Consider the following 18,824-nt stretch of genomic DNA (forward strand, 5'->3'; position numbering starts at 1 on the left):
ATGCCTCAAGAACAGCTGTTAATCAATGAATTGGTGGATAAATACCTCAGCTTCCTTTCCCTTTGGGGACAGGGACCACTTTGGGTGACCCCAATGCAGTGTCCTAGAGGTCTCTGGGGGATGAAGCCCCAGTTGCCTACAGCAGCACCCTGTCAAGAACTGGCCTCCTCGCTTTCCTTATCTCAGTTCCCAACACCCCTCCCAGGGCTCCCTGGGATCACCTCCCAAATCAACTCTTTGTGCTCAAATCTTCATCTCAATGTCTGCTTCTGAAGGAATCCACTGGATTGGGGTGAACAGCCCAAAGACAGTCACCACACTGCATTCTAAGGAGAGTGATTTTCAGTTTCTTCCAGAGCTTCAGTTTTGCTGGGTGGGTGATGCAGGTTTGGGGCAGAGCTGAACTGCCATGGAGAACAGAGAGCAGAGCTGGCTCACACTGTCCCCAAGGGTCCTTTCTCTTTACCCTCCTGGAACAGCCCAGCTTCACAGCTACAAACATTGAATAGATAGGGACATTGGTTTGGATGGGTGCCAAACTACTCTCCTCCCAAGCCACCCACTATGCTCTGTCCAGCTTTGTGTGACAATCAATAGACTGTTTCTTAGTTACATAACTGCTTCAAAGATTTGGTTGGTACGACATAACCAATGAAACTTAGAAATGAGTTTCAGTTCCAGGACAATCCTAAAGAGGAGCATGGGAACTTGACAGGGGTCTTGAATATTAAAACAATTCTAGGAAGTGTGTTCTTGGCTAAATTATCAGCGTAAGAGAAGCAGAAATGTGAACTCTGCTGACTCCATCAACACTCCATATAGCATTTTGTTCTATTTCTCAGAAGGACACAATGCTATTTATTCAAAATATACATTAGGGAATTCTACAGATTACCAGTGCTCAGAGCAAAACATATCTGAAAAATTAGAGAATAATAAAAAAGAAGCATTGTTCAGCAAGATGAACCTGAATACCTTTATGTTGGGGTGTAGACGCATTAACGTCCTCTTGCTGTATTCACTATTGATCCCAAGAGCAAGTTCCACCTCCTTATAGAGCATTACGAAGATCCTCACCCCCTGTTGCTGTCACGAGAGAAAACACAGGGAGGAATGAGAATGTCTGGAGGGAGGTTATGATTTTCTTTTTCTTCTTTCTGTGCAATTGAACTCTCTAAACTTTCTTCAAGAAACAAGTATAGTGAAATATTTAATGAAAAATACAATACAAAGAGGTGAAATATAAGTGTACATTAAGACACAAATATCAAAAATAAAAGTTTATCTCCCTTCCATTCCTACAACTTGTCATTCCAAGAGAGAGTGTCAAAATTTGACTACTTACAGCTAGAAGGTTGACATTGTAACCTCAACTGCTAAAAGTGGCTGATAGTCTTACACCTTTGAACATTTCCAAACACTTGTCATTGAGGAAAGTTTGGACCTGATCTGTGTTATAGGATTAGTGTTTTTTGTTTGTTTTTATTATCACTGCAATTAGTTGAAACAGCAGTGATTAAAAAAAACTCTGATGCAATAAATTATACTAAATATCCCTTAAATATTTCAGGGATATTTTCATAAAAATTTTTACTTAAAAAAATTATTTGAATGGAAAAAATATTTCTTCATCTTCAAAGATGAATGTGTTGGTTCATACTCTTAACACATGATTAAAACATTAATGTCAGTTTCACTAGCGAAATGAGTTCTTCAGAAGTCAGCCTCGCTAACATTCTAAAATCCCCGAGTTTTAGCAGAAGTGCACAAATTAACATTTATCCAGCCTTAGACCTTGAACCTAAAAGAAAACAGACAAGGCCTTTGTGAGGGTCAAATTAAATCAAAAGTGCCTGGTAAACATTAACATGCTCTACAAATCACGTTTTAAAATTAATATTAACCATCAAAAAGACAATGTCCAATGGCTGGGAGTATAAAAAAGTATTAGCATTTTCTCTTCTGGTTCTGAGTGGTGACAAGGTTTTAGGCTGCGCTAAATTGCCCCACACCTGGATGCCCCTCCCCTTCTCCTTGTCCACTCATAGGGTTCCTCCTCCAAATACAGTTCAGAATGTATCCCGCCAGGAAACTCCATCTTACTTACCCCCACTTCTTACATCGTTTTTTTACTTTTTAGGTTTGCATCCTCAGTATTCCTGTGCAATTTGTAACATTTTAATTTGCATTCTCTACACCCAGAAACTCTGAAAGCATTCTGAAAAATATTGCATATACACTGGATAATATAGCCACACCTAGCCATTTAATATCCTAGAGATAAAAGAGAAGAATTTTTCCACAACACTTTACAGAGTATTAGAGATGCAGGCATATCTAATAAACTATAGTGACAAAGAATAATTTAGTTACAGTTTAAATTAACAGTCCATGGCAATTAGGCATTGTTCATAAAGGAAATTTGGGTCACAAATTTAAGAAGCCCTACTGGGTTGAACACCTCTAATTTATAAGAACTGATTATTTTTGCAATGCTAAAAAATGTGAAATAACATAAGAGTTAATATTTGTAGGTTGCAGGACATAAAACCTTAGACTAAACCAAACACATACACAATTCCCCAATATTGCTCTGCTCTTACTAAGAAGCATGTTTTGGCTCCTACATCCTTATAATAACACATCACTTCAAAATACTAATACTCTATCTTTCTTGGTGTTAGTAATATCTGAAAAGTGTATACATTTTTGGAAGGACACATTAGGTAGACATTCTGGGCTGTATTAAGGAAATCTGAGTACTAGGAGAAGATCCATTCTTGTTCTGAAAAAAATAGGATAAAAAATACATATGTCTCTGTTTAACAGCTGCCTTTGGAACTTGCTTATTATTTATTGTAATTATGCAGTTTTTATTGCAATCAAGTACATAAGGACAGACTTGAGTAAAGAAATAAAGATGTGAAAGTGTAGGCAAGAAGTGAACAGGTTAATTTCTAATGGCCTGTCAGTGAGTGCTCTGCAATGAACCACGGACTGACGCTCTAAATGAAAGCAAGGACATTATTTTATTTTTCTCCTCTATTGTTCAGATTTACTTTGCTGTTTGAAGATTTTAGGATTCAGCACTGAATAATAGTTACAAAAAACAGCCTCCCGTTAAAAGATATGATATAAAGTTTAAAACCCAAAATTTCAACCTAAATTATAGAACATCATGCTGGATATCTTTCATCATAGTTCATTTGCATCAAATGGATGAAATCCTGCTTCTTAGGCTTATGAGGTTATTACTCATGAAGGACAGTAGTTGCAAATTAGGAACTGGCCTAAATCTTGCAATTTTCCATTTACCTGCATAACTAATGGATTTTTGAAATAATAGAGATGTTAATGCTAACGGATTACATAATTACCCTCCATTTATTAACACCTGACATTTTCTTCCATACTGTGTCTTTTCTCATTGAAATAAATAAAGTCTAAAGGAAGTTGAGACTTTTAAGTCTTTTTGCTTAAAGACAAATGACTAATAAGGAAGTAATTAAATAAAAAAATTCATTTTTATGTAGTCTGGTTTACAATTATTTACTTACATCATATCACAATAAACAGTTAATTAGAGACAAGATTTCTGTGACAATAAAGCAATAAGTATCTCTTCTTTTCGTCAAGGTATACAACACTATCATAAACTCTGAACAATAAAGGGCAAAGGAAAAAATGTTCCTTGGGAATGAAGGCATTTGCCACGTCATAATAGTGCAGACTTATACAAAATGTGGGAAATACTTGTGCCAAAGAAAAGCCAAATTAGGGGGAAAAAAAGGAAGGGTGTTAATTCTGTAATTTAAAAAATACGCTTTTGAGGCATCTAATATTTTACCAATACCTTTTAGTAGGGGGAAGGGGAAATTACCTTCTCCTTAGAGAGGAAAAAGAAGATTATTAATAGGGGAAGTAGGAAAATGAATGGCCAAGAGCAGACTGCGCAATGCCTTGTTTCTTATCTCTGCTGACCTCAACCAACCCGAAGGTTCCAGAGAATACACTTCATGAAACCTGAATCCCATAATTTCAAAAAGATGAAAGTTCCGTCCTCTTTTCTACTTACTTTTTAATCAAGTAGAGCAGACACAATACTATAAACAGCAGGAATTTTTAGGAGCTTTACATATGCAAAATACATGTGAAAACAACGAAAACAAAAATTTTTATAGTTGTTTTATAGTTTGTTTCTGAGTTAGCTTTTTCTTTGATTGTTCAAAGTACTATGACCAAAACATTTTCTAAAGGCAGCCAAGTCTGTCCACTGCCTCAGGGTAGTTTAGTTTACACAACCCCAGGATAATCATTAATTTTACCATTTGTCAAGGACTTCCCCAGGGGGTGTAATCTTTTAAGAAAATGAAAAGTTAAGGACAAAAAGAAACCATATCCCCACCATTTAAAAGCAGGCAGCATTGAGATGTAAGAGCACAAATGCTTATGCCCTCCCCTTTTTTTTTTTTACCAGTTTTGTTTAAAGCACAGTGTTCAAGTTCGAAGACCCTCTCTCCTCTTCCCCACCATGCCCTTCTAGCCCACTACTTTGATAAGAATCCATTTGATTCTTCTGCATGAAGATGTGATGGTTCACCTTGTTTGACAAACCAGGACGTCTTTCCCTCCTCTTGGTCACTGACTGCAACTCTAGAATGTGCCTTGTGGTCCAGGACAGAAAGAAACTAACCTGATGACAAAACCTCCCCCTGAGAACCTAAACCTTTTCCTGTAAGTCTCCAGGTGGCTGCACTGGATGATTCCTTTGGTGCAAGTCTCATCAGAAATATCACCCATTTCTACGGTGGGTATATACAAATTGGGTACAGGATACAGTTACCACAACTATGATGCAATTTATCTCACCTCTTAGTGAAGTAAATGCAGAACTGTGGAAAACCTGGGATGCTCATTTGAATTATAAACAGTCTGCCTCTCAAGTTTGGCTTACATTGTTTTAAATGATGGCACTGCACATCAGAAGGCCGAAGAAACAGGAAAATATCAACTTGGTTATTACTAGAGAAACAAAATATTGTACTTTTTCCCTAAGAGATGTTTGCCTATATCTTGGCTATGGGGCAGAGACACTAAATTCCTCCCCCCAAATCTACATAATCAGATAGAAGAAAAAAATCATTCATTGTAATCACCCTTGTGGACCTCTGGGACCCATTAATGCAAGAATAAATGTTATTTTCAATCCAGTACTTTGTGAAGCTAGTGGCTTTCAGAAACTAAATTATTTATGCGAAGCAGTGTTTATGAGTATATGAAATGTCGATTTGGAATGATCCGGGTGTTAAAAATTTATGACCAAAATAATAATATGGTGTAGCAAGATTAGGGAGGAGCAATTCTGCTAAATGTACCACTGAGAAATTAATATTTAATAGTATTACTATTTCCTTAGGAAATTTTAAAAAAATCATTATGTGCAATTTAAAAATTACAAGTTTCAGGAAGTGGATGAAATTGAAACGAAGTGCCATGGTGTTCACCTGGGACCTCATCAGGGTTCCTGGGCCACAAAAGCAAAGAGAAGCCACACTAGTGCTCAAAAAGGCAGTTGGACAGGGACGCTGAGGGGAACAAACAAGCACGTGCAGCTCACATGGGGTACAGGGAGGGCCTGCAGGATCTTCCTCCTGAGCCCTGGCATTAACCAGTTTTCTCGAGTTTTCTTAGGTGTCCTGTAGACACCTCATACTCAAGGGAGCTAAAATTGAGCTCTCCAAATCTGAATTCTCCCTACTTCCTCCCACTACCAGATTCTCCTTCCCAACACACCATTTGGATCAGACCATCCCTCCTCCACCGAGCCCCCTCCCCCAGAGTCTTCCCCACTGTCTTCCATAAAGTCAAACCCCTGGCTTGGCTCTCAAAGCCTCCCCACCCCAGCAGCAGCCTGCCTTTCCAGCCTGATCCCCATCCTTCCTCTGCTGAACCCGGGGGTAATCAACCTTGTCACCATCCTGTGACTGACAAAGCTTTCCAAATTCCTGCTTCCAGTACGTCTCCCTACCACATTTCCTACACCTAGAAACTTCTTTTTAAACTTTTGCCCATCCTAAATGCCCTAAATTCCTCATGCTGGGAGGCTTCCCTACCAGACCTATGCAGTGCCTTCCCTCCTGCCTTTCAAGCTATATCCAGATTTGTCTCTGGACCCAGTTGACTTGTGTAGGTTGTTTTTGTGGGTGTTTTTGGTGAGGAAGATTAGCCCTGAGCTAACATCCATGCCAATCTTCCTCTATTTTGTATGTGGGACGCCTCCACAGCATAGCTGATGAGTGGAGTAGATGCACACCTGTGATCTGACCCCATGAACTTGGGCCACAGAAGCAGAGCACACGGAACTTTAACCACTCGCCCAGGGGGTTGGCTCTGACTTGTGTAGATTTTTAAGCTTCTATAGGTCAAGAATAATGTCTTTTATTCATCTACATCCCCATTTTATTAGCCAAGTGCCCTATAAATAGTAGATATTCAACAAATACATGTTGATTGAAACCTAAAACAGTAAAGTATCGGATAAGTACCACGAGAAGAGGATTTACTATTATGACCAATGATTGCTAAGCAAGGCTGGAAAAGCTTACTAAACTGGAATCTTGAGAAGTGAGGACAGTGACATTTCACAGAGAGAAACAAAGAGAAAGTCATAACCCATTCAATACCTAGAAAGCAGTTTGTAAGGCTAGGACTGAGCCCAGGATGTGAGTCCTTCAGAAAGCTCTCCACGGGCAGGGATGGAATCCTATTTATACACATGGCATCTTCAGTAATTAGCGTAGTACCCAGCTCATAGGAGACGTCGGGTAACTATGTGCTGAATTATTCAATGAATATGCAAATAATGCTTTTCAGGCCCATAATTTCCAATTTTGTGAATGGAATTCTGTTGAGACAACAAATTAGACTAGCCACAAAAATGATACTGTTTGGCACGACAAGTGTCTGAAATAAAGATGATCAACTTCTTTTGCCTTCAATACTAGCAGTAAGGTCTGACTACATCTATGGATATCTGTGAAAATCCTAAAGTGAAGGGATGGGGAAAAGACATTGAAATGAGGGTACAGGTGAGGGGGGAAAAGGGTTAAGAATGCTGAGGATGGAAAAGAAAAAATGACTGATGGCCTGTGAGAAATAGAAAAGTCCCACCCCCAATTACTTAGGATCTACAAATTCTGCTAGAGTGTTTAATGATAGAATAAAAAAGATGAAGGCAGTTTCAAATAATAGTAAAAAGGATAGCACTCCCTAATTTGGACATGGTTAATAACAAATTCAGATCTATTCTAATTCAACCTAATTTAACTTGGTTGAGAGCCAACTATATAAAAATAATTTTGTTAGAAATATGAATGTAAAGTAGTTGTTAGTGAACCTGTATTGCTACAGTTATCTACTTTTTATAATAAAAAGAACACACTCAATGCTCACCTAGAATCTACAGGGTCAACTGCCCACGAAACAATTTCACATTATTACCCTAAACTGTCCCCAAACTGGAACCAAACACCACCAATTCTTAATGTCCCTCCTCTTTGATATTCTGCCACATCAGCTTGGCCCCATCTGACTGAAATCATTCTACAGATGACTTTGTCTTTTGCTCAAATGACAGAATAATGAATAAAATGAAATGCTATGTTTCATTTCATCATTTATTATTCAATGATGAAATTTTATTACAATTTTTTCCTATAAAACTTACTGCCCATAACTGATTAAGGAACAAAAATGAGAGTTGCTAATATAGTCCATGCTGTGAGTTAGGCTAAAATATTTATGTACTCAAGAGTAACAAGAAAAAAATCGGAATCAAATGAACTTGAAAACAGTACGTATTCTAGTTCTTGTCAAACTCTAAAGAAAAATGTTATGAGTATGTATGAAGGGCTTTGAAAAAGAAAAGTCACTTCAGAGGCAATAAACATTTAAAAAATCATATCAGCATTTCTTTGGAAAGTACATACTGCTTTTCGTTTAAGTACGTAGTCCAACCTCCACCGATTTCCTTCAACCACTGGGCGTTTCAGGAAGATTTCTGGGCTCAACCTGAAATCAGGAAACCAAGATTCCAAGTAACTAAAACAAAATATCAAGCTCTAATTGTGTCATAGGAAGCAAAGGCAATTTAAGCCCAAATGCCATCCTCCTCCTCCACTGTGGCGGGTCATCCAAAGTTCTGCTATGGGTCCATGGACAACTTCCTACGGGAGCAAGAGCATCTATCCACACAAAAGCCAATCTAGATTTCGCTCGCTCTCTCTTACTCACATAGGCAACACACACACGCATGCAGATACTGTTGAATGCCCAGCCAACAGCCATTCTCTTCCTTCGCCTTCCTTGCTGTCAGAGCCTACCTCCCACTATAGAGTCTGCATGTTCTAAATACTTGCTCTCCCAGACTCCTGTGCAGCTAGAGCGTGAGGTGACACAACCTGGACAATGAGATATATGAGGAGGTACATGAGGGATTAATGGGAAAGTTTTTCCTCCTTGATGAGAGAGACACACACACAAAACAGGAAAAGCAGCTCTAGGACAGATGTTGTATGGGGATTTGATGCTTAGAGCAGTGCAGCCACATTGAAATTCTAAGGGGAAGACCAGAAGCCTGAAATCACGGAACTACTCCACCATCTCTAGGATTGCTTCACTTTGAATCCTCATTAAATGAGACAAATAAATCCTCATTGTTAAAATCACCTTTAGATGAGCATTCTGTTACTCCAAGGAAAAAGTGTTCTAATTGATAAGCATAAACCTTGACTTCCTATACCAAAGAGTGGTGTCCATGGAAGCTGGGCTTTCTGAGCAGGGAAGAAGGCAAGTTCGCTGAGAGATGATTATTCACTGTGAGAATGGAGCCCTGGGCTCTTCTCTTCAGCAGTGCTGCAGGCAGCTAAGAGTACAGTAAACTCACTTTTTCCCTTAGAGTTGAGTTCTAAAGTCAGTGTCTGAGTTAAATCTGTACGTGATACAACTCCTCTGGAATGAGGAAAAACAAAGAAAAGATGAACAAAAAAAAAAACCACTTCATCTGCTGAAATGCTAGGCCTAGAAGGGCAGGAGTAGACTGCACAAGGATTAAAGCCTCATAGAACACTGGACCGGAATCTTGCCTTGCCAGAGAGCCGTGTAAGCAGGTGAAAACAACAGGGTTTTAAGGAGCTGAAGAGATTAAAAGAAATAATTTTATGCTCTATTTCATTCAGTTAAAGAAAATACAAACCCAGAGATAAAGTATCTAAAGGAAACACATATTGGGTAAGATAAATCAGTTAATAGACAAATGGAGGTGTACGTACAGTAGAAATACTTGCATATTTAATTCAGAGTAGGAAACAATTCAAAGGTAATCTATGTCCAAACAAACAAAAAATGCAGCAATTGCTAGGAAAAGATCTGAGATGAATTAAAAAGAGGCCTGTTTTAAGTAGAAAAGTGCATCACTGTGCACCACTAATTCACTGAAGGTAGGAGATATCTAACAACATGTATATACTTGCAGTTTTTTGATGTACATGTTAATTAGGGACTCAGAGGGCTTAGTTTTGGGGCTACGTTTAATTCTATACTCTGCAATTAAGGCTTTATTGTCCTTTATTTACTACAATCATTGTGTACTCCGTATGCAGAGTATTCTGCTAGAGACTTCAGAGGATCATAAGGGAGCTCTCACAGAACCCTCGATTTTGAGGATAATGCATAAAAAAATAAAAGACTGATAATCACGCTATAAACAAAGTGTAAACAATGGTAAAGGGAGAGCAGCTATGACTCACAAGCATCATTATGTCAGGATCTTTACTAAGTAATTATTAGATAAGCAAAGTTCAAAAGAATTGTATAATACTGCTTTTCATTGGGTCTGGGACATCAATGATTGTAAGATGCATCATTCCTGTGTATATCACTAAGAAAGAAAAAATGATGACAGTTATAACTCTAAGATGTTATTGAGTGTAAGATGCATCTTGATTTCAGAGACGTTAAAATGTGCTTTTAAGTAAATGTTCCTCTTAGAAGATTTTATAGCTTTATATGCTTATATAAGAAGACAAAGTTTAATATCAATGATAAGAGCTTCCATCTTAAGAAGATAGAGAAAAGAACAAATTAAACCCAAGGTAAGAAGAAGGAAGGGAATAATAGATAAGAGTGGAACTCAATGCAATATAAAATAGGAAAGCAATAGAGAAAACTCAATGAAACAAAGAGCTAGCTCTTTGAAAAGATTAACAAAACTGATAAACTTCTAGCTAGATTAAAGAAGAAAAAGGGAGTTTGATTATTTTAGATTCCTCATGTAAGTGGCGTCCTTCTATGTCTGGCGTCCTTCACTGAGTATAATGCCCTCCAGGTTCATCCATGTTGTTGTAAATGGCAGGATTTCCTTTTTTTTTAAAGGCTGATCAATATTCCATTGAATGTTAATAACACATTTTCCTAATCCATCCGTCCCTTGACAGGTATTTAGGTTGATCCCATGTCTTTGAATAATCTGCACTGAACATGGGAATGCAGACAACTCTTTGACATCCTGATTTCAATTCATTTGGACATATATCCAGAAGTGGGTCTGCCAGATCATATGGTAGTTCTATTTTTAATTTTTTGTGGAACTTGTATACTGTTTTCCATGTTGACTGCACCAATTTATATTCTCACCAACATTGGTTCCTTGAATGGTGGTTACCACGGGCAGAGGGGAGGAGGAAACAGGGAGGTCTTGGTCAAAGAGTGCAAAGTTTCAGTTATGCAAGATGATCAAGTCCTAGAGATCTAGTGTACAGCACAGTGCCTATGGTTAACAATACTATATTGTATACTTAAAAATTTGCTAAGAGGATAGATCTTATGTTAAATGTTCTTTTCACAAAAAATGAAAATAAAAATAAATAAAAAGAATGGGAAGGGGCCAGCCCAGTGGTGCAGCGGTTAAGTTTGCATGTTCCGCTTTGGTGGCCTGGGGTTCGCTGGTTCGGATCCCAGGTGCGAACCTGTGCACAGCTTGTCAAGCCATGCTGTGGCAGGAGTCCCACATATAAAGTAGAGGAAGATGGGCACAGATGTTAGCTCAGGGCCAGTCTTCCTCAGCAAAAAGAGGAGGGTGGGGGGCAGATGTTAGCTCAGGACTAATGTTCCTCAAAAAAAAAAGGATGGGAAGAAACTTTTGGAGGTGATGGATATGTTTATAGCATTGATTGTGGTAACAATTCTACAGGCATACACTTATCTCCAAACTCATCAAGTTGTATACATGAAATATGTACAGCTTTTTGTATGTCAATCATACCTCAATAAAACAGTTTTTTAAAAAAAGATTAAATAAACACATAGTCATAGTAAAAAATATAAAATATAATCTCAGATGGAGAAATGCATAATTTTATATATGCTATTACATCAACTTTGTAAAAAAATGTATGCTTGTACACAAGTACTGGAAGATAAAAAATAAAAATGTGATAACTTGGTTAAAAAAAAGAAAAAAGAGAAGCAAAAGTTATCAATATGAAAAAAATGAAAGAAAGACACTGCAAGGCCTGCAGACATTAAAATAACATTAAATGGATAATAAAAGAATATTACAAATAACACTCTATGAATAATTATGACAATTTAGATAAAATGGACAACTCCCTTGAAAAAAATGTTACCAAATGGAAGCAAAAAGAAATCAAAACTCTAGCCCTATATCTATTAAAAATATTAATTCATAATTTAAAACTTTGTCACAAAAAAACCCCCTACAGATCCCAACAACTTTATAGGCAATCCTACCCAAACTCAGGAAAGAAAGGAGGGGGAACACTGACTATCTCATTTAATGAGGCCACCATTATCTCAACCAAAACCAAAGACAATCCACGAAAAGAAAAAGTTAAGAACAATATCCCTTACCATCAGAGGTAAAAGTCTTTACCAAAACCCCACAACTTATAAAAAGGATCATAGATCAGGACAGAGCGGGGTTATCCTAAGATGCAAGGTTGGTTTAAAAGTTGAAAATCAATCAATGCAATTCACCACATTAACAAAAAAAGAAAAAAAATATGATCATTTCAATAAATATAGAAAAAAATTTTGACAAAATTCAACACCCATTCACGATAAAAATTCTCAATAAATTATAAGAAGAAAGGAATTTCCTCAGAGTAATAAAGGCACCTATAAAAAAATATACCCAAAGCATAATAATAAAAGACTGAATGCTTTTCTCCTACTACTGAGAACAAGGCAAAGATGTCCATTCTCTCACTTCTATCGAACATTTTACTGATGATCCTAGCCAACGCAATAAGGAAATAAAATAAAACAAAATAAAATAAAATAAAATAAAAAGCACACAGATTGGAAAGGGAAAAGTAAAACTATCATTATTCACAAATCACATAATCATCTATGGAGAAAATCCTAAGGCATCTATAAAAAAGCTACTAGCACTAATAAGTGAATTAGGCAAGGTTGCAGTGCATAACGTCAATATAAATAATCAATTGCATTTCTATATGCTGGCGGTGAACAATTGGAACATGAATTTTAAAAAATACCAATTACAACAACATAAAAAAAACATGAATAACTTAGGGATAAATTTAACAAATATGTGCAAGACTTGTATATGGAAAGTACAAACAGTGCTGAGAAAAATAAGATCTAAATAAATGGAGAGATATACAGTGTTCATGAACTGGAAGACTTGATATTGAGCAAGAAGAACAGAATTTGATGTACCATGTAAACAGTGATGATTTTAGCTTTTTCTCCCCCTCTGATTCCTCAGCCTGGAGAGAGATCCTGGAAATGAGCATTGACACTGGTAGAAAGAACACCAGGGTAAGTTCTCTAGTTCAGGCTTGAGGAGAAAGAGTGGGATCTTCTGACAGCAATAGAGGTGGCAGCGAGGGACCCGCAAGCACCAAAAACTCCGAGGAAGTGGAACTTTCCTCTCCAACTGGAAGAGCTGTGGTTCCAAGAGGCCGATGTAAATATCCATTGTTTGGTTCTGTACAGAAGTGTCATTGCAGAAAGTGTGGCAGAGCAGGGTAAGTAAAGAGCTACCTTTCTAGCTAGAGGACTAAAAAGGGAAGCCACAGTGAACCCAAAAGTAGTGGGGAGATCATGGAGAGGGTGGAGCTCAGGAAAGCAACCCTATGAAGTTGTTTATGAGCTTCTAACTCACTCCCAAGTTGCCCATGTGTTGATATGATCCTAAATATCATACCAAAGAGTATGAGAACTGAAATAAGTAGATCACTGCCCAAACTGGCCACTTGGTGGAGCACATGGGGGATAGATCTGAACAGCACTGCCAAGGCTTTGAAAACAAAAGTGACATTGAAAACACACAGATAGAAGATTAGTTGGAAATTTGTGCATGAACCCAAATGGGCCAATTGCCTGCTAAAGCAAAAATATCAACATTCTCCATAAGATTTAAACAAGATCCAGAGTCCTAATATTCAAAACTTCCAGAATACAAAGGAATATTATTTGGCATACAAAGAATCAGAAAAGTCTCAACTTGTAGGAAAGATGTTCAAAAGATGCTAACGCCAAAATGAGATAGATGTCAGAATTAGTTACCTTAATTCTTTGTCAGATATTACAAAAATGTTTCAACAAGTAATGGTGGACACTGTTAAAACAAATGGAAAGACAGAAAGGAAGAACCAAAGAGAAATTTTCAAACTGAAAAATACAACTACAAAAAACAAACTCTCACTGGACAGGCTCGATTCAGAATGGAGGCAACAAAGGAAAGAATCAGTGAACTTAAGGATACCTAAATAGAATTTATCCAATCTGAGTAACAAAGAGAAGACTGAAAAATAATGAACAGAGCCTCGGAGACCTGTGGGACAATACCAAAAGAGACTACTTGTGTCATTGGAGACTCAGAAGGAGAGGAGAGAGAGAGAAATGCAGAAAAAAAGTTTGAAGAAATAATGGCTGAAAAATTCTCAAATTTGATGAATGACATAAACCTACAGATTCAAGAAGCTCAGTGAACCCCAAACAGGATAAACTGAAACATCATAATCAAACCATTGAAACTAAAGACAGAGAGAAAATGTTGAAAGCACTCAGGAGAAAAACAGTGCATAATTTAGAGAGGAACAGTAATTCAAATGGCTGTGAATTTCTCATCAGGAACCATGGAGGCCAGCATGAAGTGGAACATCTTGTAACTAGAATGTGTAAAGTTCTCTTACAACTCAACAAGAAGAAGATCCAATAAAAAAAGAGGGGAAAAAAGATGTGAAAGTGTTTCAAAAAAAGCTAAACAAATGTCCAAAAATCACAGGAAAATATGCTTAACATGAAAAGATGTTGCTAATGCAAATTAAAACTACAGTGAAATACTCCTACATACCCTTTGGAATGGCTAACATTTAAAAAGACTGACAATATCAAGCGCTAGTAATGATGAGGAGAAACAGGAACTCTCATACGTTGCTGGTGGGACTGTAAAAAACAACCACTTTGGAAATCAGATTGACAGTTTCTTAAAAAGTTAACCAGGGTCAGCCCCAATGGCCTAGTGGTTAAAGTTCAGTGCTTTCTGCTTTGGTGGCCCAGGTTCGGTTCTTGGGCGTGGAACCATATCACTTGTCTGTTAGTGGCCATGCTGTGGTGGTGGCTCACATAAAAAAGAGGAAGATTTTTATTTTTTATAAAAAAGAGGCAACAGACATTAGCTCAGGGCAAATCTTCCTCAGCATAAAAAAACACAAAAAAGTTAACCATACATTTAGCTCTTAGTGTTGACATAATATAGTAACTGAAATCAACTTTCTAAGACAACGATTGGCAAACTGTGATGCACAAGCCAAATCTGGCCCACAGCCTGTTTTAGTATGGCCCACGAACTAGGAATGGCTGTTACATATTTGAGGGTTTTTTTTGAGGAAGATTAGCCCTGAGCTAACTGCTGCCAATCCTCCTCTTTTTGCTGAGGAAGACTGCTCCTGAGCTAACATCTGTGCCCATCTTCCTCTACTTTATATATGGGATGCCTGCCACAGCATGGCTGGCCAAGCAGTGCCACGTCTGTACCCAGGATCCGAACTGGTGAACCCTGGGCCGCCGAAGTGGAATGTGCGTACTTAACCACTGCACCACGGGGCCAGCCCCTACACTTTTAATGTTATTTAAAAAAAAAACAAAGAAGAATATGCATCAGAGACTATCTATGACCTGAAAAGCCTCAAACATTTACTATCTGGCCCTTTATAGAAAAAGTTTGCCAATCTTGTTAAAGTTCGTGGTTTTCGAATTTTTTGGATCATAATCCACAGAAATGCATTATACATCCATCCCAATACCTCCATCCGTCCATCCATTTACTACTGAAAGAAAAACTTCACAAAATAACCCTTACTAACACTTAAGTTGCACCTTGCCTTTCTCATTTCTTTCCTTTTCCTATCCTATCCCATTCTTTAAAAAAATTCTGATCATAACCCAATAAATCATTTTAATAAATAATTACTAAAGAGTCTCAACCCACCATTTGAAAAACACTCATAACATTAAAATCAACTTGAATGTGTCCTCTCACTTAGAACAGTCTTAGCTTGGGAGCCTGTCAATAATGCAACGTTGATTTTGTTTTTTATTTTACAGCCTTTGTCTCCAGCCCAGTTTCTTACCTGGTTCTCTTCCTTTTATAAACTCCCCCTTTCAAAATCTTTGTTTACTGTTTTTCTTCTTTATTCTGCAGTTTTATTAATCCTGTCTATCTCTGACGGGTTTAAGGCACAGACTCAGTACAGAGGCTGGGACAGACCCCACCCACACCCACCCCCGACAGGCCAGGCAGAGAACCAGTCTGGGCCAAGACTCAGCACACTTGCTCCACATCCCTGCCGGCCAGAGGTCATCAGAATCACCACCGTCAGGGAGAGGCTGAGCTAAACCACACTCTGGACCCTTCCTAAGTTACAGCAATTTAGCAACGGAGCTGGAAGGCACATCTTGGTGTCCTCGTTTTAGGACTTACTCCCAAGAACATCGGATAGTTAGCTCGTAGGTGACGAGAAACAGCACCAAGCACAGAAAAGATATAAAACAAGCGTTCTGCTGGTTGATCCACATAAACAAATGAAGAATGCTGACTCCTCTTGATGTAGAAACACTCCTTTGGATACCTTCAACTTCTAGCTAGGATTTACTCTTTATCTTAGTTTTCAGATAATCTGGGCTGTTTTAACAAATCATTACGTCTTCTAACTTGACCTTAGAATTTACCTCTTCAGAAAATTTCTCCTGACTATACCTACCCAAATCTGATTACTACTTTATCCAGCACCTTAAGAAAATTCAATCTGCACTTAAAAGAACCTCAGAGTACAAAGGAACTCCAGACACCATGCAGCGCAGCCGGCTCCTCTGAGAGGACCCGTGACATGTGGGTGCTGGGGCAGACACGCCTGGAGCCAAGGCAGCACCAGCACACGCCCACTGTGTGACCACGGCAGTTTCCTAACCTGCCTCGTTGAGTCTCAGTTATCTCATCTGCAACACAGTCCCTGGCATCTAGTAAGAATTCAACAAATCGTAGCTCTTACTGTTAATGTTACTTCGATGATGCCTTAGAAACTACCCCTTAGAAAGGTTAACATGACTTGCCCCAAGTTAGTAATAGTCAGGCTCTTAAGGTGGTCAGAGAAGAGACTCTCACAGTTTCTCTCCTGGATCACAACCATAACTAGCTAAATGGTCTCTATAACTACTGTTCAATTCATTTTCTACACTATTACCCAAACGGTCCCTTTTAGAAAACAAACTTGATTAAAATTCCCATGCTTAAAATTTTTCAGTGGTTCCCAGTGTTCACAGGATTAAGTGCAAACCCCTTAGCAGCTTACCCAGTGCCCTGCACAATTTGAGCCTAACCCATCTTTTGAGTGTCATCTCCACCCACCAACCCAAAGGATGCTATGGTTAAGCTGTACAAACCTCGACCATCCTCCAAAATTGCTGCGTTCTCTTGCACTTCTATGCCTTGGTCCTGGCTATCCCTCTGCCTGAAACACTCACCTGTCTGTATCTGGTCAACTCCACCACCCATGGCCTAAGCCAGCGTCTCTTCAGTGAAGCATCCACAGCTTCTGCAGGCTCAGTCACTGCCCCTTCCTCTGTGCGCCCTCCATGCCTTCTGCTATCTTGATCCTCATCACTGAGTTTTCCCCAATCCATTGTTTTACATACGATTTCTCAACTCTGTATCATTCCAGGGTAGGGGCTGCGTCTCATTCATCTTTATACACATGGCCTAGTTCAGTATGTGTCCAGAGTGAGTGCTCACTAAATAGCTCTGGAATAAATTACAAATGAACTGAATAAATTACAAGTAAATTAATGAACAAATAGAGCCAAGCATTTCTAGGTCCCAAGTTGTTTCTCATTTCACTCTGCCTGCCTTTGCTTGCATACTAATTGCTTTAGAAACATATTAATACAGTTTTCACTTAAGTATATGATGTCTCTTGAATTAGATGAGAAGCTTCTAAAGGGCATGTTCATCCTCTAACTATGCTTTTCACTCTCTCACTTCCAACATATCAGGGTTTGGTTAAATTTCTGAATGCTCCCTTTTGCAATATACTTGCATGACAAGATTTGTCTTCACTTGTCATGAGGGAAGATACCGAGAAGGTTTTATTTCAGAGTGTTGTAATAAGATGTTATCTTAGTGCAGTCACGAAAAAGAAATAATCTCCTGATTCAGTTTCTTGTTGACAGGAGAAGAGAAAACATTCAGGGTTCCATCTCTTTAGATGTTTAAGTGACAGTCTGTACTTTACTGTTCAGAACCTTCAAAAGAGATATTATTTTCTTGCATAAAACACGAAAAGATGGGCTCAATGGAAAAACTATTTTCAGCCTCTTTCATGTCTTTGTCCAATTTTCAGAAATATTTTTAAAGGAATATAGTACTACTGTGAGCTTGAATTTACTATCCTAAGTGTTTAAAAGTATTCAACCTAAGAAATAGCTCCTAAGTATGAAACTTTCTCTAATTCCTGGTTAACTGACTGAAGAGACAAAATTTGGCAAGAATATAAAGGCCAAGCATAAGCTCCTCCACAAACATGAGAATAAAAAGGTTCTCAGACATGCTGACCGTCACACACTTTATCTATTGACTAGATCAATGATTCTCAACCAAGAGCAACTTTGCCCCCTCAGGGCACATTTAGCAGTGTCTGAAGACATTTTGGTTATCACAACTGGGAACTTGCTATTGGCATCGAGGGGGCAAAAGCCAGGGATGCTGATTGTGCTAAACATCCCACAATGTACAGAACAACACCCCCCACCTGCCCCCTGCCCCATAACAAAGAATTATCTGGCCCAAAATGTCAGTAGTGCCCAGGTTGGGAAAGCGTGCCCTAGATTTATAGATTCCCACATCACTGAGGCAAAATAGTAGAAGAAGATGAGCTCACATTCCTAATTACTCTCTCCTCCCTGCAAAATCTAGAATTAGGAGGAAATAAATTATGATGATATTTTCACAGTTCATACATAAGGTAGCATTTGGAAGGAAAGAGGATAGGAAAAAATAAGGGGCATTTCAAGCAACTAAGTTCTTAGAAGGAAAATACATTTTAGACATTTTCATTTCCACTGTAGACAACGTTGGCTTCTGCAATGGGTTTCAACCGTCCAGGCAGATGGGTAATTGGAACTAAAGTCAGACTATAAAGCCTATACCGACTCCAGGAGGAAATTTCCCAAGAGCTAAATGAGTTTTAGATATGAGAATTCCAGTGGCTTTAACAAGC

At 38.3% G+C, this 18,824-nt stretch overlaps 1 protein-coding gene across 5 annotated transcripts in view; it reads right to left on the reverse strand.

Moving 5' to 3' along the window:
• The window catches only part of PLD1 (phospholipase D1), a 201,844-nt gene that overhangs the window by 75,446 nt on the left and 107,574 nt on the right, over positions 1-18,824 (reverse strand). For all 5 annotated transcript variants that reach the window (XM_008512881.2, XM_008512879.2, XM_070583129.1 and 2 more), the window contains exons 12-13: positions 7,989-8,070; positions 976-1,086 (exon numbers count right to left, since the gene is read on the reverse strand). In XM_008512881.2, coding sequence (XP_008511103.1) covers positions 976-1,086; positions 7,989-8,070 — 193 coding nt within the window. The remainder of the gene's footprint in view (positions 1-975; positions 1,087-7,988; positions 8,071-18,824) is intronic.

This window comes from Equus przewalskii, chromosome 18 (genome assembly GCF_037783145.1).
Source record: "Equus przewalskii isolate Varuska chromosome 18, EquPr2, whole genome shotgun sequence".
NCBI classification, from domain to species: Eukaryota; Metazoa; Chordata; class Mammalia; order Perissodactyla; family Equidae; genus Equus; species Equus przewalskii.